Source organism: Oncorhynchus tshawytscha, linkage group LG07 (genome assembly GCF_018296145.1).
Source record: "Oncorhynchus tshawytscha isolate Ot180627B linkage group LG07, Otsh_v2.0, whole genome shotgun sequence".
Classification (NCBI taxonomy): domain Eukaryota; kingdom Metazoa; phylum Chordata; class Actinopteri; order Salmoniformes; family Salmonidae; genus Oncorhynchus; species Oncorhynchus tshawytscha.
The window spans coordinates 30,571,003-30,594,709 of record NC_056435.1 but is presented as its reverse complement, the minus strand read 5'-3'; the positions used below and the strand labels follow the sequence as shown (position 1 = coordinate 30,594,709).

The 23,707-nt window shown below is 41.2% G+C and overlaps 2 protein-coding genes and 1 long non-coding RNA gene across 3 annotated transcripts; 1 reads left to right on the top strand and 2 right to left on the bottom strand.

The window, feature by feature from the left end:
• Positions 1-5,451: 5,451 nt before the first annotated feature.
• On the bottom strand, positions 5,452-8,268 carry LOC121846843. The gene is made up of 3 exons (XR_006083832.1): positions 6,828-8,268; positions 6,368-6,468; positions 5,452-5,768 (listed from the first exon to the last, which is right to left on the bottom strand). It is a non-coding gene; the product is annotated as an uncharacterized LOC121846843 (long non-coding RNA).
• Positions 8,269-15,361: 7,093 nt separating this feature from the next.
• On the top strand, positions 15,362-17,395 carry gpr27 (G protein-coupled receptor 27). The gene has a single exon (XM_024428440.2). It carries the CDS (start codon positions 16,193-16,195, stop codon positions 17,312-17,314), a length of 1,122 nt encoding a protein of 373 aa, XP_024284208.1. The 5' UTR covers positions 15,362-16,192; the 3' UTR covers positions 17,315-17,395.
• Positions 17,396-20,149: 2,754 nt separating this feature from the next.
• prok2 (prokineticin 2) lies at positions 20,150-22,996 on the bottom strand. The gene is made up of 3 exons (XM_024428439.2): positions 22,777-22,996; positions 21,432-21,557; positions 20,150-21,236 (listed from the first exon to the last, which is right to left on the bottom strand). The coding sequence occupies exons 1-3, from the start codon at positions 22,846-22,848 to the stop codon at positions 21,111-21,113; spliced, it is 324 nt and encodes a 107-aa protein (XP_024284207.1). The 5' UTR covers positions 22,849-22,996; the 3' UTR covers positions 20,150-21,110.
• Between the last annotated feature and the right edge of the window lie 711 nt (positions 22,997-23,707).

Below are 23,707 nucleotides of genomic sequence, written 5' to 3'. Positions count from 1 at the left end.
TCCTCCCATGTCCAGGAGTCCACCTTACCATGCTGCTTGGTCTGTTGCTGGTGGGAAGTTCTGTCACGGTTGATGGAAGGACTGGACCAAGGTGCAGCATGGTAAGCGTATATTTTCACTTTATTAAAAACGCCGACAAAACAAAGAACAAAACCCAAACCGTGAAGCTTTGGGCTATGTGCCCTGAACAAAGTCAAAGTTAACTTCCCACAAAACAAGTGGGGGAAAAGGGTACCTAAGTATGGTTCTCAATCAGAGACAACGATAGACAGCTGCCTCTGATTAAGAACCACACCCAGCCAAACACATAGAAATAGAAAATCATAGAACATAGACTGCCCACACAAATCACACCCTGACAAAACCAAAATAGAGACATAAAACACTCTACGGTCAGGGCGTGAGATACCCCTAAACACCGGGGAATAGGAAATTATCTACATTAACTATTCCAACATAGGACATTAAAAATAAAATGACATCACTTGAAGTAAATATTTTGCACTGGAAATAAACATGTAGTGTACCTGAAAACAAAACCTGCCTGATCAATCAGACAATGTTGTAATGAAATTAATAAATTTTTTAGTTGATTATAAGATGCACTCTCCTGGAACAGGAATTATATATAAATATAGTTATTTATTTTGCATAGTTTTCCACACTTTGAGCATGTCCAGTTTGATGTACATTATAGGACTGTAATTTATACATTTATAGTAACAATGGCACCCCTCTCTCTTTGCAACATCAAAACAGTAATCACACAATGCACACAAAAAATATAATTCTCTAGGCAAACTACTAATTGGTGAAAATTAATTCAAAAATGTTTATCCATAATAAAGACAATACAACACACAATTACAAAGTCAGCCAGCCAATAGTCGGCTAAACGTATCTGTATATTGGGCATATTAAGCTCAACGGTGTCTAACACACAAGTGTCTTGTCTGAATTGTTTTGACATATTGTTGGTTTGATGTTACCAATGTGCTGTGGATTAGGCCTTGACTTGATAGAGTGCTGCTTCAAAACAAATGAATTGAGGATTACTATCAGTTATGTAACACCCTCTCCAAATGCACTCATGCACACAACAAAGTAATTAGCTTTCTGTTAATTAGGTAATTAAGCAAATGAAAAGAATCTACTCTCGATTTCCAAAGGGTTGGCTTTCATATGTTCTCCCCTGCTGCTGAGGGCATTAAGAGCAACAGAGGAACACTAGATGACTACCATTCTACATGGAATGAAAGGAAGCCACTTCTGGACAGGGTTCACAGATAACGACTTCTGAGGACATTTCACCCATCTGTGTCTACTCTATTTGTCAGCAAGGGACACAAAGCCTGGAAATAGACATGCATCTACATTTCACAACAAGCATCCTATGGGGATAATATTCATGTTTTACTTGTTCTTTACTGCTAAGGTTGATCAAACAATTGATTGATGTGGGTAGACGAAGGAAAATGACATTATTTTACAAAAAGTAAGCTCTGTTGTTGTAGTGTGCTTTTCTGTTTATCTCAGAAGTGATAATACCGTGTGGATTATCAGTAGAACTAATAGTGTCTTACAGCAAAAATGCCAGAAAAGTCATGACAAAAAGTTACCAGTAGGTGGAGATAATGGGACCAAGACCAAAGCATCAGAATTAGGGTTTCAAAGATACCAGTCAAAGTTACAAGAACATTCTGTAATTTTGATCATTAACAGGTAATTTATGGAAATCTATGGTAACTTTGGTAATTTGATACTTGAATAACCTGAAAAATATATATTAATGTATAGTATTAATTTTTTACATCTGTGTCCATATTGTCCATGAGTTTCTTCTAGTACAATGGTTCCCAAACGTTTTATAGTTCCGTACCCCTTCAAACATTCAACCTCTAGCTGCGTACCCCGCTCTAGCACCAGGGTCAGCATGCTCTCAAATGTTGTTTCTTGACATCATTGTAAGCCTGCCACACACACTGTACAATACATTTATTAAACATGAGAATGAGTGCGAGTTGTCGTCACAACCTGGCTCGTGGGAAGTGACAAAGAGCTCTTATAGGACCAGGGCACAAATCATTTTGCTCTTTATTTAGCCATCTTACATATAAAACTTTATTTGTTCATCGAAAACTGTGAATAACTCACCACAGGTTATTGAGAAGGGTGTGCTGAAAGGATGCACATAACTCTGCAATGTTGGGTTGTATTGGAGTCTCAGTCTTAAATAATCTTCCACACACAGTCTGTGCCTGTATTTAGTTCCATGCTAGTGAGGGCTGAGAATCCAAAGTGCATCAGTGTCTTAACAGCTCGATTTGCCAAGTTAGGATACTCTTTGCACAGCCCAATCTAAAAATCTGGCAGTGGCTTCTGATTAAATTCAATTTTCACAGAACCACTTGTTGCACTTTCGATGAGGCTCTCTTGTTCAGATATCGGTACGTGGATTGGAGCCAGGGCATGAAAGGGATAACGAATCTAGTTGTTTGTGTCATCCATTTTTGGAAAAACCTGTGTAATTGCGCACCCAACTCACTCAGGTGCTTCGCTATATCACATTTGACATTGTCCGTAAGCTTGAGTTTATTTGCACACAAAAAAAATCATACAATGATGGAAAGACCTGTGTGTTGTCCTTGATAATGCAGACAGAAAAGAGCTCAATTTTGTCCCGCACATTGAATATAGTTGTGGAGTCACTGTAATCTTAGATTCAGATCATTCAGGTGAGAAAAAACATCACCCAGATCGGCCAGTCGTGTGAGAAACTCGTCATCATGCAAGCGGTCAGACAAGCGAAAATTATGGTCAGTAAAGAAACCTTTAAGCTCGTCACTCAATTTTTTAAAAACGTGTCATTACTTTGCCCCTTGATAACCAGCGCATTTCTGTATGTTGTAAAAGCGTTACATGGTCGCTGCCCATATCATTGCATAGTGCAGAAAATACAGGAGAGTACAGTGGCCTTGCTTTAACAAAGTTAACCATTTTCACAGTAGAGTCCAAAACGTCTTTCAAGCTGTACAGCATAACTTTGGCAGCAAGAGCCTCTCGGTGGATGCTGCAGTGTACCCAAGTGGCGTCAGGAGCAACTGCTGGAGTGGTAACGCGCGTTACCACTCCACTATGTCTCCCTGTCATGGCTTTTGAGCCATGTCACAAATCTGTCCAGTACTTTAAAAATATCCTCTCCGGTTGTCCTGGTTTCCAATGGTTTGCAGAAGAGGATGTCTTCCTTAATTGACCTCCCATAAACGTTACGGACATATACCAGGAGCTGTGACAGGCCCGCCACGTCTGTTGACTCAACAAGCTGTGTGGTGGCATATTTCTGTTTTACCAAATGAGGAGAGAGTTAAACTTCACACACCTGTCAGAGTTATACTTAAACTACATCTGTTTTAATAATAAGCTTTGCAATAGCCTTTTTGACTTTCAATGATGAGCTATCTCCAATGAACCATTGAAAAGTACCAACAGAAAAGTACAAAGATCTTTTATAGCCAAGATACACCCCTCTCAACTTACACTGACGAACCACAGATCTTAGGAACAGTTCACAAAGGTTAAGATTTATATGAAAGATATCTATAAAAACATAGCAGACAACTTACTGCTCTGTCAACAGTTCTCATTGTAAAGACCAGTGTCTGGCCCCCTCACACTCCAAAAGGGAACCGTCTCTCCCTGATACGGCATAGAACAGAACCATTAGCTCATGTTATCTGGAATGCTCTTTAGGCTTTATTACCCAAAGACATTGTAAATCTCCTCTGTCAGTGCTATCTCATAGAGGCCCGTCCTCAGTGGAACACACACACGATACTCGATTCTGTCGAATAACACAACCATTATAATGCAATACAAGCATTATAACATAATCTTGCAATTTTCCACGACAGCAGTAACGCATAGAATTCACTGGCTTGTATGTGAAGCATTAACTGTTTCAAAATAATGGTCATTATGGCCAAACAGTTCTATTTTTGTTTCATCAGACCAGAGGACATTTCTCGTAAAAGTACGTTCTTTGCCCCATGTGCAGTTGCAAACCGTAGTCTGGCTTTTTTTATGGCAGTTTTGGAGCAGTGGCTTCTTCCTTGCTGAGCAGCCTGTTGCTCTGCTCACGGCCTGGGCACATGTCCTGCTGTTGTGTTGAGGTCCTTGCCTTCAGGGGTGGGGGGCATGGGGTGGGTAGAAGGGGCATAGGTCTGATATGGGGGGGCCTATATAGAGTGTGGCAAGAGTTTGGTTGGGATGGTCTTAGCTGGTTGGGGTGTGGCTGGTGATACTGTGGTCTGGGTGTAGGTCCTCTTGGTGTGGGTTCTCTCAGTGCAGGTCCTTCAGGAGGGGGTCTTGCAAGTCTGGGCGGGGTGTCCTTTGCTCTGTTGCTCCTGTGTGTGGTGCTGGGGCTATGGTTGATTAAAAAGTGTATCCTCTTGAATGTATTTGTGCATCAGAGACTAATGTCCTGAACGTCCTCTTTCAAAAGCATGATGTTCCCTGTGAACTGAAAGATGAAAACAGTCATATCCAATGTACACCCTTGACTTTATATGCTAAGCTAATATTTTGGGGGGATAAAATATGGGCAAGACACACCAGGGGCATGCAGGTGGAGACAGCCAAGCAGAGGGGTGAAACCAACTAAATGCGTGTGAAAATCACATCGGATCCTAGCTCAATAGCTAGCAAGATTTTACGCGTTACTGCTACTAAAAATGAATGAACCCCCATCAGTTATGTTTAGTATTTACCTAGCCAATACCACCAGTAGAAGGCAAAGTTTGTTATCAACTTGGGGAAGTAAATGCACTGTTGGGCATTGGAATAGATTAGCAGACAGGGTAAAGCCTCAACCCTTTTGTACATCTTTTCATTCAAATAACCTTGACAAAAAAGATATGCTTTGTGTGACTACAACGTCAAGAGTCAAAACCATAAAAAATATCGACATGTTCTAATTTAACAGATCATCAAAGCCTTCCCCGCCCGCCCGGCTTCGGCTGGATAATTATCATTCAATACAATGCATTTTAAAGTAAATCGTATGCACGCCTGGCCGTGGTGAGTTCAGCCCACAACAAATATGTAATCCTACCACCACTATTGTAAGGGATTTCCTCCTCTTCTTCCAAAGAGGAGAGGCGAAAAAGATCGGAGGACCAATATGCGGCGTGGTAAGTGTCCATGGTTCCTTTAATACGGAATAGTACACATGAACAACTGAATACAAAAACAATAAACGTGGAATGAACGAAACCCAAAACAGTACCGCGTGGTGAAAAACACAGACACGGAAACAAACACCCACAAACACACCGTGAAACCCAGGCTACCTAAGTATGATTCTCAATCAGAGACAACTAATGACACCTGCCTCTGATTGAGAACCATACTAGGCCGAAACATAGAAATACCCAAATCATAGAAAAATAAACATAGACTGCCCACCCCAACTCACGCCCTGACCATACTAAATAATGACAAAACAAAGGAAATAAAGGTCAGAACGTGACAACTATTGCACAAATGTAACTGCTACATACAAAAATATCAGGTCGTCAGAAAATTACAAAAACAAAAGACCATACTTACATTTATAAAACACTGCTTTAGAAGTTACGTGCGTGCGGAAGGAGTTTAATAGACTTTACCGAAGATATTCGCTTCACTCGCTAGAGATGCATTTCCAATCCAGACTTGAAAAACGTCAGCTCGATCTCAAATACTAAAGCTGACCCCATCAACCTCTTCCTCTGTAAAGGAAAAAAGATAAACAAAAGACAAAAAAACTATATATTATAAATGGTACGTGTTTCGGCTACCTCAGTCAGTCACTTCAAATTCTAGCATTAGTGCCAGAGGGTCGGTAGGTAGTGTAACAATAATTTGGTTCATTTGTTACAAAGCTGGGTGGATGGTCATTTATAGTCTCAAAGCTATACATAGTAATCAGTATTTTATACATTTGTTAATTTTACTGATAATCAAATGAAATAAGATTCTATCCACATCCTCTGTCCCGTTGTCGCAACATGTTTTATGTTTCAACCAAAAACTCTTGTCTCAGGCAGTGAAAACTTGTAAATTATCATAATTTGCAAACAGGATTCTGATTTGTGCCACTTAAGTCATGAAAGTTATGTAACAATGTTTACAAGAAACCTTCCATTGAAACCACAATCTAAATGAAATAAGTGATTTATATTTTCAACCAAGGAAGTGGACCTACCATAGAGGCCTTCTATCTCCATGCATTAAGTGATAGACAGGCAGGGCAGTCACAGGAGGGATGTTGTTGTATACACTCAAACTCTACTCGGAGAAAATCAATGCATAATTAACTACTACTTACTTGCTCGAAGAGATAAAATGAAGTTCCTCACATGAACTCAGCTAAACTGTTTGTACTGCGTAGATCTTTTTCAGATTGGATTCACACTCCCTTGAAATGACCTAAAAGAGAACAAGAGGCTTCTGGAAATCAAGCCCATTCCCAAACACAGATGTTTACCAAAGCCTGTATCAAAGTAAGACGTTCCTTGGGCACATTGGAGCTGCATTGATACTAGACATGGCACTGTTAGCCATATCTATACATGACACATTCAAGGATGTGATAAGGAATTCAACATAGAAAATCAGGGGAAATAGTGGGTAGGTCAATATCTATGGTTTATGATTAGAGGATGATGCAGATCCCGCATTATGAACTTGAACCATGAAAAAACCTTCTCTCTGCATTTTGACTGCAATTATGCAAATGTTATGGTAAACAAGGCTATCTGCTGAACTTCGATTAAAATGTACAGTACCTTGGACAGCTGACTTTTCCAATAAAGGAGTCCAGAAGTCACATGATGTTAAGGTTGCCTTTACACACAAATTGGTCTTTTGACCTAGTTTGGCTGACACCTGACTCAAAGTCCTCCTGAGTTCAGTCTGAAAAGGCTCCTTGATGTTTTCTGCATGATTCATCGATAATGAAGGGGGCTGTGCTTTTTACAGGTTGGTTCTTCTGGGTTTTCTCACTCAAACACCCACATGGACAGCCACACACCGCCCCCGAGTGTTGCCCCCCTTTCAAATCCAAACACTGACAGGCCTCAACCACGAAGGATTTTTAAGAGAACCAATCATAAACCAATCATCATCACAATTTCTGCGCAAATACTGCATTTACAACGATCTCCTGTCCAGACGAGTGTGTCACAGCTCTCCTTGTGCTGTCAGTCACGTTTGCCGTGTCAGCCAGGCTACTTTTGACCAAAGATGATCTATTATACTGACAAGATAGTCCAGTGACCTTTCTAACAATGGAAATACATGTCCTCAAAGATGGAAGGCATGTGGGAGGAGGCGAGAACAGATGGAACCATTCTAGCCATTGAGAGGGCAGATATGAGTGTGAACAATAGGCACAACTCTGATATAAAGTCATTATTTTCAAAGTTGTGGAAATGCCACGTGTGTCCACTTATATCAGTTCATTCATAACCTAACCATTACGAAACTTTTATTCAAATAAGCCTCACGTAGCAAATTAGCTATTACATTTTTTGTTGACCAAATTCGACACTCATGGACCTCCATACAAAAATTCCTCACTTCGTGGTCCAATTTTCGTGGACAGATTTTGGACGGAATAAACCCTCTCGCTTCACCTCTTCCTCCCGGTTTTTACCCATCACATCAGATCTTTCCACAGATACAAGTATGCTATGTAGAACAAACATGCATCTCTAATATGTTGAATTAGAAATCATGTCGGCTCTAGATGAGGTATTTCTGTCTGCAACGTTGGAGCAGTGAGTCAGGCTTTCCCCAAGAAATGTACAAAGAAAAAATAAGAAAAAACATTAAATAATTGATCTATAGTCTCTCTATGTTCCATCATTTTCCTACAATTCGCTGAATGTACAGTGCATTCGGAAAGTATTCAGACCCCCTTTTTCCACATTTTGTTACGCTACAGCCTTATTCTAAAATGTATTAAATAAAAACATTTCATCAATCTACACACAATACCCCATAATGACAAAGCAAAAACAGGTTTCTAGAAATTCTTGCAAATGTATAAAAACAAAACAAAAATGAAATACCTTATTTACCTAAATATTCAGACCCGTCTCTATGCAACTCTAAATTAATCTCAGGTGCATCCTGTTTCCATTGTTAATCCTTGAGATGTTTCTACAACTTGATTGGAGTCCACCTGTGGTAAATTCAATTGACTGGACATGACTTGGAAAGGCACACACCTGTCAATATAACGGGGAAGGGTGGCAAAACATTTCTGCAGCATTGAAGGTCCCCAAGAACACAGTGGCCTCCATTACTCTTAATTGGAAGAAGTTTGGAACCACCAAGACTTTTCCTAGTGCTAGCCTGCCCAGCCAAACTGAGCAATTGGGGGAGAAGGGCCTTGGTCAGGGAGGTGACCAAGAACCTGATGGTCACTCTGACAGAGCTCCAGAGTTCCTCTGTGGAGATGGGAGAACCTTCCAGAAGTACAACATCTCTGCAGCACTCCACCAATCAGGCCTTTATGGTAGAGTGGCAAGGCGGAAGCCATTGGATGGTTAGCTAGCTTATATTATAAGAATAAACAAATGTTGACATAAATGCAGTTCTATAGCTTCAAAATATTTCTTACAAATGGTGGAGGGTGCCAAGATGGAGGAATAGTGTCTTCAAAACAGTCATCTAGTGCAGGAATGTAGGCTGCTGTATCGCATTGGTGAAAATCAAGACTGTTCTCAGGGCAGGTCTGCCGGTTTTGTGTCGCAGAAGTGACTTTTTGGAACAGGTTTGGAGAATTTACACAGCATGTTAGGAGAATTAATGTGGCAGGTTAGGATAATTACCGTGGCAGGTTAGGAGAATTAGGTTAAGGTAAGGAAAAGGGTTAGGGTGAGCTAAAATGCAAAATTGTCCAAGGCGCGACTTTAACAAATCTAGCTGGCGGTGAAGAAGATGGCTGACGTTTTACATGCCTGTAACCAATTGTGCTATTTTGTTCTTTTTTTTGCATTGTTTAACTTATTTTTTTTAACTTATTTTGTACATAATGTTGCTGCTACTGTCTCTTATGACCGGAAATAACTTCTGGACATCAGAACTGGGATTACTCACCACGAACTGGAAGAAGCTTTTTCCTTTAACGGGTCCGATGAGAGATATACTGCTCTCCCGGGAACAGGCCCAGATCCCCATCATTTGCGTGAAGAAAAGATGGAGGAAAAGAGGTTGCAGATCGGGCTGTCTTTTGAGAATCCGTAGGTGAGCGAGTAAACTCCCACTGCCATCAATTCTACTTGCTAACACGCTATAATTGGAAAATAAAATTGATGACCTACGATTACGATTATCCTACCAACGGTACATTAACAACTGTAATATCGTATGTTTCACCGAGTCGTGGCTGAACGCTGACACAGATAATATAGAGCTGGAGGGATTTTCAATGCACCGGTAGAACAGTCGCTCAGTCTTTGTTCTTTATCGACCCAGACGTTCGTTCTAAATGTTCCATTGCCATACTGGCTTGCTTGCTTGCTAGCTAGCCAACTACAGTTAACTTACAGTCACGTCAAAAAGCACAGCCAGAATAACACCAAAGTAGCCGCATTTGCATTTGTTAATGAAGCACGATTTCACCTGGCATAGAAAATATGCTCACTCGTTAGGTCACTATTATTCAGAGGAGCTAGCCAACAACACAACTAACACAATCACTTCAACATGAAGCTGGAAACACTGCAAACTAGCTGCACTTCGTTTCATTTTACCTCTTTTAAAATGTAAATTTCTATGTATATATGCCTGCTGATTCCTGATTTCGACTGGCTGAGAAACGTTGCCTGCATCTCGTTCCAACTCCCGACACATTCATTGCTATGGGACAGCTGGAGATTGAATTTCAATATAGAAACAATTTTATAATGTCAGAGACAGACAGCAAGCAGATCTCCGCTGTTGAAAACTAAATGTTAGTCTAAAAGAAATGTGAGATAATGATTAGATACTTTTTATAGTGGAGATCAAATGTATAAATTGCTTGACTGGGCTGAAGAGACAATGGATTGCGCAGTCAGATGGAACAGAGTAAATAGGAATTTTAAAATCATAGATTTAGCCGGTGGTAATTTGTGGAATTGACAGCGGCTGGAATGTGGTTTTAACCAATCAGCATTCAGGATTAACCCACCTGTTGTATAAAAAAATGATTTAAAAATGCTACAAAAATGTGGAACTTCTAGGCTTAAACCGTACACACGTTGAAAACAAGCTGGCTAACAGTGTACATGGCTAACAGGACAAGAACTAGCACAGCTAACGTTAACAAGTTAGCATGAAAACTTGGCTAAAACAACCATAATACACTTCACAATATGACAAACTACATGTCGTACATTAGTTCATACATATTTCGTGACAGTTTGGTCGTAATTATATCAAAAGAAAGTGACATTAACTGCGAAAAGGAGCGGGAGAAGCATTTTCAACCTACCATTAATTCCATCAGCATGAAACAGTCGGGGAAAATGGTGTGCACAAATAATACAGCAGCTAGGGTACAATACCGACAACCAACCACACGATTTCTGTCAAGTACCTCTGAATGAAAGCTGTCAATATGAATAATTGAAACTATAAGACATATTCAAACATGAACTCAGTAACATGAATTCAAAGCTTATTAAACTAATTTTGGCGAACTTAAAACAGGATATATGTTCTTACTCTGTTACACGTGCAAGGTGGGAGGTCATATAAAACACCATGGAGTCTTCAGGAGGACCATTCATTCCCTCAACCCTTTTCTACATATGAAATGCTCTGGAGAGCCCTGACTTTGGCAACCTAATTATATTTCGACCTAGTCGGGCACAATTGCAACACTTCACAGGTTTATCATATCAAAATGATCTTATTTTCCACAACTTCCACATATCGACTTCTCCTACTGATACTTGACACATGTCCAAAAGCCATACAGTGAATACAATGCATCGGTGCATGGCACGAACGGTCTGTCATGGTGATTCACATTACCCAAATGCACCTGGTAGAGAGAGACTCCGTACAACAACAAAAAAATAACAGACTCTTTACATTCACTCCTTTCGCAACACGATTCATCCGACGGGCATCAACCACTCCAGGGATACTCTTCATTTGTGCAACAACGACTTCCCACGAGATGCCATTTATTACCCCCGTTACAGGTGCCCTACACTACAGCAACGCACGACACGGCATATTTCTAGAATCGGATGAGACTCAACATGTGCTCTTTCTGTTCCTCCGACTAACAACAGAAATAAAAAAGGCCACTTCTCGTGGTCCTTGCAGCTTTGACTTTACCCGCCACTTCTTCCACCAGGTTGGATATCAAAATGGTTCCTCGGCCTCCCGGGTGGCACAGGCATTGCATCGAAGTGCTAGCTGTGCCACCAGAGACTTTGGGTTCGAGCCCAGGCTCTGTGGCGACCGGGAGGTCCATGGGGCGACGACCGGGAGGTCCATGGGGCGACGCACAATTGGCCTGGCGTCGCCCCAAAGGGGTAAAAAAAAAAAAAAAAAAAAATACATTTGGTACTTCATTCAGGTGGTCATCTTTAAAAAAACGTACTCCTACAAAATGATATGGGACTTTAGCAGAACGCAATGTTTTTTTTTTCAAAAACAACTTCAAAAACAAATTCTTCATCAGCCCATTTAAAATTATTATCAAAAACATGCCTGATGCTTCTTGTCAGAAGCATGCTTGTTGATACATTCCCAGTGGAAACCTAATGATCTTTAGGTCTATATGAGTAGGTCTAGTAGGCTGCAGCATGTTGCAAGAGATGTATGCCTAATTTGACCTGGGGTTTAGGCATCCTTTTTATTGGCCTACCTAACTCAGTGTTTATCGGGCCTATAAAGTAACAGAACACCCTACTGTTATGAAGCATAGGCCTACATTTAAAAACATTTTTTTTTTAAACAACAGTCAATAAAAGTCACATCATATAATAACTGGCTGTTATTGCTCTATCCTAACTGCAGGCAAATAATAGCATTCCCTAATAATGGCATTCCCTAAATGCCACTGGCACAGTTTGAGAGCTGTCCCATAGATGTTTAGTTTGATGAAGTTCTCTAAAGTTGAATAACATATAGCAACTTTGCATAAAATAAGTACTATACAACATGAAGAGAGGTGCATTCCATAAGCTGTGAAACGGTAAGGGCCATGCTTTCTCCTCTAACCTTTACATACACTTCCTGGTCAGTCACATAGGGTTATAGGTCACTGGTCACATGTACAGTATACAGGTAGTCTCATTGACTGTATAGGGCCTGTATAGCGCTGCTATAACATCCTATATTCTTCAGGGAAGGCTTTCCACTAGATGCTGGAATGTTGCTGCAGGGATTTGCTTCCTTTCAGCCACAAAAGCATTAGTGAGGACGGGCACTGATGTTGGGTGTTAAGGCCTGGCTCGCAGTCAGCGTTCCAATTCACCCCAAAAATGTTTGATGGGGTTTAGGTCAGGGCTCTGTGCAGGCCGGTCAAGTTCTTCCTCACTGATCTCGACAAACCATATTTTTTTATTAATGTACTTTTACCCCTTTTTTGTGATATACAATTGGTAGTTACTGTCTTGTCCCATCGCTGCAACTCCCCTACAGACTCGGAAGAGGTGAAGGTCGAGAGCCATGCGTCCTCCGAAACGCGACCCTACCAGGACGCACTGCTTCTTGACACACTACTCGCTTAACCCAGCCGCACCAATGTGTCAGAGAAAACACCATCCAGCTGACGACTGATGTAAGCTTGCGGGCGCCCGGCCCTCCACAAGGGGTCACTAGAGCACGATGGTACAAGGAAAACCCGGCCGGCCAAACCCTCCCCTAACCCGGATGACGCTGGGCCAATTGTGCGCCGCCTCATGGGTCTCCCGGTCATGGCTGGCTGTGATACAGCCTGGAATCGAACCCAGGTCTAGTGATGCTTCAAGCACTGCAATCCAGTGCCTTAGACCGCTGCTCCACTTGTGAGGCCCCGACAAACCATTTCTGTATGGACCTCGCTTTGTGCAAGGGGGCATTGTCATGCTGAAACAGGAAAGGGCCTTCCCCAAACTGTTGCCACAAAGTTGGAAGCATCATGTATGCTGTAGTGTTAAGATTTCTCTTTACTGGAACTAAAGGGCCTAGCCCGAACCATGAAAACAGCCCCAGACCATTATTCCTCCTCCACCAAACTTTACAGTTGGCACTATGCTTTGGGGCAGGTAGCATTCTCTTGGCATCCGCCAAACACAAATTTGTCCGTCGTGATTCATTACTCCAGAGAACGCAAACTCTGCTCTAGAGTCCAATGGCTGCGAGCTTTATACACCACTCCAGCCAACGCTTGGCATTGTGCATGGTAATTTTAGGCTTGTGTGCGCTTGCTCGGCTATTGAAACCCATTTCATGAAGCTCCCGACAAACAGTTCTTGTGCTGACGTTGCTTCCAGGGGAAGTTTGGAAATCGGTATTGAGTGTTGCAACCGTGGACAGAGAATTTTTATTCGCATCAGCACGCGGCGGTCCCGTTCTGTGAGCTTGTGTGGCCTTCCACTTCACGGCTGACATTTCCACTTCACAATAACACCTCGATCATACCTACAGCGTCATTGCGCAAAAATGGTACGAAGCATCATCTGGATAAATGTGCAACAAAAGTCCAGCGTCTACGCATACAGTTTGACACATACTGTATGTTCGATAAATCCAACCAATGCACTCCTTTGAACGCAATGCTAGAAAGCAAACGCAGAGTTCCATTGGAAATGAATGTACTTCTGGTGTACCACAACGCAATGACACTATCGGTGTGCTCTAGGCCAGACTACACTATACACTATTCCCCTGAAAACCGGATTAGGGGACTCTGCTCAGGCGTTTATTTTATGCCTGCTATGATAGGCCCCATAGCTCATAACCTAACATAAACAAGTAGCCTGCGAAGGAGATAGACCCTCAATTACCCCCCCCCCCCTCTCTCTCTCTCTCCCCCTCCCCCACTCCCCTGAGTAGGCTGATTCCCCAAACCCAACACCTCCTTTGGCCACTTTCCTTCCAGTTCTCTGCTGCCAATGACTGGAACGAATTGCACACCAGTGTTTCAACTTGCGCATACTCATCTGCACATCTATCACTCCAGTGTTAATTGCTAAATTGTAATTACTTCGCCACTATGGCCTATTTATTGCCTTACCTCCTTACTTAATTTGCACACACTGTATACAGATTTTTCTATTGTGTTATTGACTGTAAGTTTGTTTATCCCATGTGTAACTGTGTTGCTGTTTTTGTCACACTGCTTTGCTTTATCTTGGCCAGGTCGCAGTTGTAAATGCGAACTTGTTCTCAACTGGCCTACCTGGTTAAATAAAGGTGAAAAAATATAAAAAAATACAGTACTGCATTTCTGTGAATCCTGCACTAAAATGCCTTGCCTGCAGAGGGCACTGGTGAATCACAGCTGTTAGATTTGTGTTATCAACTCCATTGACATAATGCATACCGTCGTTGCCACATATCATATTATTCCATATTATGTGCATAGTTTGTTAAATAAGATGGATATGTCTCTAACATATCACATATAATTGGTGATAGTAATATGTGGGCTTCTGTCTTATAGTTTTTCAATTGTTTAGGCTACAAAAATTGTTGGTAGTCTTATAGGCCTAGCCTACTTGGTAGTGCCAACTAATCATGTTGGCAAAGTTGTGTAAGCCTATCCTGCATATTGACCAGTCAAAATTGGACTGCATTTGGAAACATATGTGACTAATAAAGTAGAAACAGGAATACAATATTTCTAAGTAGACTACAATAGCCTACTGTTTGCTCCACTGGAAACAGATTCATCATCTATTCCACGGTTCAATGTAATTTCATTGAAACAACGTGGAAACAACGTTGATTCAACCAGTGTGTGCCCAGTGGGCTATGTCTGTTCAGGGGATAAGAGTCATGGATCATCTGTAGTGACTTACTAAATAGTAAATGCAATCAGAAGAGTCATACACTTGGGTGAGATAGTAACTCAAACACATGGGTCAATAGAACTATATCTCTGTGACCCTTGGTAGCATTTTCATAATGCACCTGTCCTGTGTGACTGTATGACTATGAATTCACACAATGACTTACAGTATATTTTTAAATTAGATGATGATCGTTGCATTTTAGGTTAGGTTGGTTGTATAAGACTGTGCCTTTAAAGCTGACTCAGCGTAAAAGTAACGGAGCCCCCCCGCCGAAACGATTGCATTTGACAAGGTTTTCTATAGGCTACATGAAAAAGCATGCCTGAGGAATGCATGAGACAGGATCCAATTATTGAATGAGTCCATGTATCGCAGAATAGTGTACACGCACAGGACAAACGTTTCCGTTTCTGATCTGAGGACGTGGATTACATCTCATCTATCTCGAGATTAGCCTCTGGCTGTTCAGTGTTTTCGGTCTCTACCTCATCCGATTCAACCTCGTTTGGCACCGTAAATAGTAGACATATTTTCCACAAATACAAACCAACGCGTATAGTTTATATACAACTGTTCTTTAATTCTGGATCTATCCATAAACCATGCCTTCGATTGAGCGGACTGAACAGTGGTTTGGCTATAGCCTACCATGCCCTATTAATTGCGTGCTGAAGTGATGATGACGGCCTGTCCCCCGTTTTATGTTTATTTTTTCTGCAAGACGAACGAGAACCTCTGCCATCAGTGGAAATGGAGATATTTTTTTGAAATTTGTGCCCATTAAACGGATCCTTTTAAAATGGTGTGTGCGAACACTGCTATCAGCAGAAAATGGAACTACGAACATGGGTGTATTTCATATTCGAAACGGACACTTGTGAGATGAAGGATTACAAGAAAAGCAATGTAAAACGGTGACTTCATTTTTCGATTGATATCAATTGCTTTTGTTAATCAGGCTATGCTTTAAACCCAGGAGAATAATTAATTATATTCTGAATAGGTTAAAACGCAGATTCTTTTTAACCTGAGGTATTTTTGACTTAAATCAATCATTGATACTTCGACGAGAGGAAGCAGGACAACTTGATGTGCGAATATAGAATCAACGCGGCTTTGACAATAGCCTGGTTGCATAGATGGCAAATACAAGCGAGTTTGGGGAAAGCAATCCTTCACTACAGAATTATGCTATCACCGCCTCTGCGGTGAAACTGGCCTCGCTCGGTCTGATCATTTGCATGAGCCTTGTAGGGAATGTGGCGCTGTCCCTGCTGGTGCTGAAAGACAGCTCCCTTCAAAAGGCTCCGTATTATTTTCTACTTGATCTGTGCTTGGCAGATATAATACGGTCTACCGTGTGTTTCCCGTTTGTGATGATATCAATCAATAACGGTTCCACCTGGACATACAGCATTATAAGTTGTAAGATTATTGCTTTCATGTCAGTCCTTTTTTGTTTCCATGTAGCGTTTCTGCTCTTCTGCGTCAGTGTCACCAGATACATGGCGATAGCACACCACCGGTTTTATTCCAAACGAATGACATTATGGACATGTGTGGCAGTGATTTGCATGGTCTGGACCCTCTCTGTCGCTATGGCTTTCCCCCCTGTATTCGACGTTGGCACCTACAAATTCATCCATGAGGAGGAACAATGCATTTTCGAGCACCGATACGTGAAAGCAAACGATACCCTGGGCTTCATGTTGATGCTGGCTGTCATCGTGGGAACAACACACGTTGTTTACATAAAGATGCTGTGTTTCGTTTATGACCACCGCAAGATGAAACCCGCTCAGCTGGTCCCAGCTATAAGCCAAAACTGGACTTTCCACGGACCAGGTGCAACTGGGCAGGCAGCTGCCAATTGGATTGCAGGATTTGGACGTGGCCCCACCCCACCAACATTAGTGGGCATCAGACAAGCCTCGCATAATGGAAACAGGCGGCTGCTTGTCTTGGATGAATTTAAAATGGAGAAACGCATAGGGAAAATGTATTACATGATAACTCTGGCGTTTCTTCTCTTCTGGGCCCCGTACATTGTTGCTTGCTACCTTCGAGTTTTTGTCAAGGGAGGCACCATTCCACAGGTCTACCTGACTGCGGCGGTGTGGATGACGTTCATTCAGGCGGGGGCGAATCCCATTATTTGTTTCATATTCAACAAGGAGCTGAGGATCCGTCTCAGAGCTTGTTTCCCGTGTTGTCTCAGCACACAGACGCCTATGTCTATGGAGCCTTACTGTGTCATCTGATAGGTTCAACTGTTATTTTAGACAAGGGAAAACGAACAGAACTGTCATGTTGGTATTAAAGCCTATAGGTGATATTTCTCAGTCGCTCTGCTTGCCCAATTTTTCCACATATGTTGAAGGCCACATTTTGTGATTTGCACATACAGAAAGTGTATAAAGTTGCCAATTTTGATTTCAAATACTAATAATTTAGCATATTTTATGAATCTCATTAGTATTTTCTTTGAGTATAGCCTAGGCCTATGTCAACCCTGTGAGAAAGACATATGACGTGTGTAATATTCTGCAAAGCTATTTTGTTGCTTTATTCTAAACAAACCAACAAAAAAAAAATGACTTTGTATCTTTCAGAAAATCATAGAATTATTTGTGTGGAGAAAGTGTTAACTCACTTTTACAGTAATTTGCAAATACATGTTCTTCCTGGATGTTGACATAATCTGGTGATACAAATGCATCCCTTGTACATTCCCTGTAAAATAGACAATAGATCATTTGTTTTTCTATGGACAATGACCATGGGACTCTAAAAGAAGAAAAGTGTCAGTGCTACAGAGAGGTGTTTGCATTGTTTGGACTTCTGAGTAAATAAACAACAAATGAATGATGAGTATTGCTTTGATTCTGTAATACACAATAAGCAAATGGTTATTGGACAGTATCTGTTCAGTTACAATACAAAAACCATATGGGAACATCCATTTCCAATCGTCATCCACAAACCCAATTACTTTCAGCTTACCATATTGTTTGTGTATTGTAGCCCTTTCTGTACTGTAGCACAAATTATGTGGTGTATTACCCTGAAACAAGAATATGATTATACTCAAATCATGTTATTTTAGAGTTTACTACTTTATTCCATGCTGTAATGCGAAATACGGCCATTATTCGTATACCATAGTATTTAACTGGCCTTAGGAAGTTTGTGGTCCTGAAAAAGAAGTGCAGTAAGAGTCCAGTTTTCCTCTGATTGCACACTCCATTCTTCTGATAAGACTTTAACTAGCCAACATGTTTTTTTTAATTTGTATATATTTCACCTTTATTTAACCAGGTAGGCCAGTTGAGAACAAGTTCTCTTTTACAACTGGCCAAGAACAACAACACAGAGTTACACATAGACAAACGTACAGTTAACAACACAATAGAAACATCTATGTACAGTGTGTGCAAATGTAGAAGATTAGGGAGGTAAGGCAGTAAATAGGCCATAGAGGCAAAATATTTACAATTTAGCATTAACACTGGAGTGATAGATGTGCAGATGAGGATGTGCAAGTAGAGATACTGGGGTGCAAAAAGATAAATAACAATATGGGGATGAGGTAGTTGGGTATGCTATTTACAGATTGGCTGTGTACAGGTACAGTGACCGTTAAGCTGCTCTGACAGCTGACGCTTAGTTAGAGAGAGGACATGCACCTCGCAGTATGTAAAAAAGCCAACAGTGTATAATAGTCATTATTTGGATCACTGCTCGTCTCTGTTACAGCCATGTAAATGAAAATCTGTCAGCTAATTGGAGTCCTTAATCTTTGTAGCCCGGTTCACCTCCCTATGGGGAATTGGGATAGAGTGGGAGTTGCTTAGCTCTTGTTTCTGTGCAGAGCCATCGCAGTATACCTACAGTACACCCTCCCTCCCTGGCCTGGCCTCACTGCATTCATAACCATTACCATCACAACATGCCTGCCTCATACTGACATCTGCTCCGCTCCACTCCCAGCATGTACATACAAGGCTATCAGCAGAATCTCTGTAGCTTCTGAGATACTGAATCTTACTCACCGTTGAATTCTCTCATGAAATACCATTTCAGGTCAAGCATTTTTTTTATGCAACAGTTCTGCCCCAGTAGTACTCTCTCTGCCTCTTTGCTGTGCTCATGAAAAAATGTTGCAGAGCCTGTACACGGCCATATTGTTGACCCCACATCTGCTGCTGTTATTTACTTTTCCTCCCTAGAGTAAGTTAGGGTGAAATCTGTATTATTGCATAGAGTTTATGATGCCCTTGTCTGAATATACCTACATTGAAATGGCAAGGCTCAGTGACCACATTGTATGTGCTAGTGTACTCCCAGTGAGCACCATCCATGGACGTCTAAAAGACATCATTTTGATCAATGGACTGTGGATGAGCTCCAATATTTGGGCCATTGGGAGATTGACCCGTTAAGAAGCTAATCTATATCAATACTGAGAAACTAGTTTGAAATGTAACTAGAGCTGAATAACACAGATTCCCATTAATAAATAATTGGATTAAGATGAGTCAACGAACGCTGGTCCCCTTAACCATTGGACAAATCTAATTATAGCTTTGCGCTTTGAATGAATGCACTGTAAAATGTAGCCTGACAATGAGAGATTTTCAGAGCTGTCAGACTTCCGGAGACCTGCGCTCTATTATTACAGAGAAAACTCTTTCTTTTGCTGATGTCAGAGGAGAATAGAACTTTCTGTTTTAACCTTTAAATTCCCAAACTCTTTCAATTCAACCACAATGTTAATGAAGTGCGGCTCAGTTATTTCGAATATGCTTTGGGCCCAGAGGTTTTCCTGCTCACACAGCCTGACCAGTAAAAACTGTGGGCCACAGAAGCATGGTATAGGGTGATGTGCGTGCCCTAGTTGTAGATAACAGAAAGGAACGTGCTCCTTCAATGAAATGACCCCTTGATTGCATTTCCTTCCTGTCTCCCGAGATAATATTTAAGCGTAGTATTAAAGTATAATGACTCTACGTTAACGTCGAGTGTTCATCATGACGTTGAGGAAGTCTGACCACACATCTGTATTAAGAAACGTTCAAATACACTTGACAGAGGTACATGATTAGACCCTTTTCCTATTTATTTGAATTGCATTTATTCCCAAAAACAAGTCCAGTGATTGAATGGCAGGTCCCACCACCACCACCAATAACAACAACAACAGCATAATGCACATAAGGTCCAGTCGCATACAGTACAATAGAACAACACGGTAGCGACAAAATGTCCTTTGGACGTCACACACTGTTAGTGGCCATTCACAATAGTAAACAGAGTAGCTCTTTTTGAAATGAGTTCTGTCTTGTCTTTCACGAACAAACCTTGAAAGGATTTTTATTCCATATCGGTTTAAACATAATTATGCAGATAATTAACGTTCACGTTTGTAAAGTCGCAAAGCTGTGCAAGTGAAACTGTATATTTCGTGGACCTATGTACAGATCCAGTCGTTGTTCTTGTTTGATTTGGAATGGCACTAGATACCATCAGCATTTACAGTGGGCATATTTTGTTTATTGTGAAGTCCAGAATCTTAAAAGGGTCATCCTTAGTTGCTACATCCATTTTGGACTTATAAATGAATGATATGTACCCATTGATTCTTGAAGAATATACGTATAAATGCCTCATGAGCTTAGCTCAACTGTAGTACCCATCAAAACCCCAAATATAAGTTTGTTTTACTCCAATGTTTGTAAACAAGGTAAATGTAAAACTACAATTTTGATATCATGGATTGTCAGTCCTTGCATCCATAGTGTAGTCTATGGATTTGAGAGTGGTTGCAATTCTCCAGCCTCATTCCTCAACTTTTTACTGAAACTGTGGCGGGGTGTCAACTTTGTTAATGTTTCAATTAAGGATTGCAGCTATAAGAAGGGAGAGCAAATTGTTCTTTTCAAATATAAGTCAACCTGAAAATGTCTATATGTTATCTTTAATACATATAATGGAAACAGTATTTTAAAAACGAAGGCAGACCTAGAAAATGACTATCAGCACTTCCCGTGGTTGTCCTCAGAGGTAGTAGTCTGAGTAGTTGTACGGTGAAAGACATTTTGATTTGCCATCTGATGTGGTGATGCATGCCAAATGTGGCACACATGGACATGTGTGATGTAGTCTTGTGCCAATGAAGGGAACCTGGAAACAAAGACAGAAATTCATACTGTGAACAAAATGTTACACCTTAGAGACAAAAGTCAGTCCATATTTTGTAAGGAAATCAAGGACTCTTTCTGCTGTTCCAATAGAAATGAAGTGGAGACTGAGGTATTGATTAGTGAGATATGGTGTGAGGTAATACAGAGAAGAGACGATGTACAAAACTTGGCCCACCTTGTGACTCATGGGGTGGCACTCGTCTCCCTTCTGTCCTATAGGGGCACACATCCTCAGGCTCCTGATCCACAGACTGACCGCACAGCACATCCCCTCTCCACACTGCAAGTCCTTCACACAGGCCTGGAGAGATTACACACCATTTTATAGAGTTGAATTGAAAGATGAAAAAAAAAGCTTTAGAGAAAACTGAGAAGCATTTAAAAGTGACTTTGTATTTTTTCCAAATACTGCTCAGTCTAAGCCAAACCCTTTGTACAGATATTGATTTATTTTTGGAATGTTTGGCGCTGCTATATAATATGGAGGTTATCGCAAGCTATTTTTTTTTTTTAAAAGGATCCTGAAATTGCTCAGAGGGATATGAACAAGTTGAGTGACTGCTCTCACTTTGAATGAAATGAAGGATTGAGATGAGGGAAGGAGGGGATGATTGAATGTGACAATCTGGGAGGAGAATCTGTTTCTGTTTCATGGTTGCTTGTTTTTACGTCAAGTCATATTAGCATCCCTATATGCCTGCACTGTTCTGGCACTTTTTTCATTTTTCATCTATTATATTTCATCCTCAAATTAGATACCACATTGTCATTGGAGCTGATAAAACAACATATGCCCAGCTTTAGACAATTCTGCTAAAAACTATAGATTTTATAAATAGAACAGTGCCACTACACAAATAGCAAACAGGTTGCATGGCACCCGAAGTACTATGCAACAATGCGTACCTGCGTTGTACTGCCTCTGCAAAAGCTTCGCTTTAGTTAGAAAACTAGGACCACTAATATATTGAAACCTTTTTCCTAGTTAAATCCATATTCAAGGAACATGAATTGTCCAAATTATTCCATATAGATGGGTATAGATACAGTATGTTGGAGACATTGAAAAAATATTTTTTCCCCATATTATCTGACACTGGTTCGCTCAGAAGGAACTATTGTGGTTACACAGTTTAAAATGTTAACTTAAAAGACAATAATTGTGCTCTTCTATATGGGTTGCTAAGGCAATCTCACAGCTGGCTAACCTCACATTGATTGAAAAGATACTTGTACTTGCTGCAACATAACGCAAACAGTTCTTCTCTGGGTATAGCCAGGCTTGAACTGATAATGACATACTGACATGAAACATGCTGTTATACAGACTGTAACTGCATTGTTTCTTCATCAGAGGCTTCTCATGGCACTCTGAGATCATTTACCCCCTGTTATCATTTCCGTTTTGGAGGAATTATTTTAATCATTATTTCAAGCTTACCATAACAAAATATGAAGTTTCTATAGTATCACCTATTCATAACTCGGTTGGCTTCTAGAACCTGTTCACTTCCACTTACCCCTGTGATGACTGCTGAGGACCCATGGGACACAAGCAGTAGGCAGAATAGCAGGGAGCAGCTGGACCGCATTGTGAAGCAGAAAGGTTCTCCAGCTACTGTGTTCTCCAGGGTGAAAGAGATGGTCTGCTGTGCGTTCCTACGTGTGTATGTGTGCGTTAGATGGACTTGGAAAGAGAGGTGGCCTCCAAAGTCTGGTGTTGAGGACAGAGAGAGGTTTATAAACTCAGCCAGCCATTCCATCTAAATGAGTCACCAGCATCGCCTCCGGAGAAAAAAAGAGAAGCCCAAGGTAAAGCTCAACACGACAATATCCTTCTGGCATTTTTTTATGTTGATGCCAATTCTTCCTGTTCTTTTCCACCATTATCATACCCTTTGAGTGATCTCAAGCCTGTAGTTGTGTTGTCATCCTTGAGCAGAAGATTCAGCATTCATACAGTATATGTCTCAGCCTCCAGTATTTATGCTGCAGTAGTTTATGTGTCGGGAGGCTAGGGTCAGTTTGTTATATCTGGAGTACCTCTCCTGTCCTATTCGGTGTCCTGTGTGAATCTAGGTGTGCGTTCTCTAATTCTCTCTTTCTCTCTTTCTCTCTTTCTCTCTCTCTCTCGGAGGACCTGAGCCCTAGGACCATGCCCCAGGACTACCTGACATGATGACTCCTTGCTGTCCCCAGTCCACCTGGCCGTGCTGCTGCTCCAGTTTCAACTGACCTGAGCCCTAGGACCATGCCCCAGGACTACCTGACATGATGACTCCTTGCTGTCCCCAGTCCACCTGGCCGTGCTGCTGCTCCAGTTTCAACTGTTCTGCCTTATTATTATTTGACCATGCTGGTCATTTATGAACATTTGAACATCTTGGCCATGCTCTGTTATAATCTCCACCCGGCACAGCCAGAAGAGGACTGGCCACCCCACATATGCTC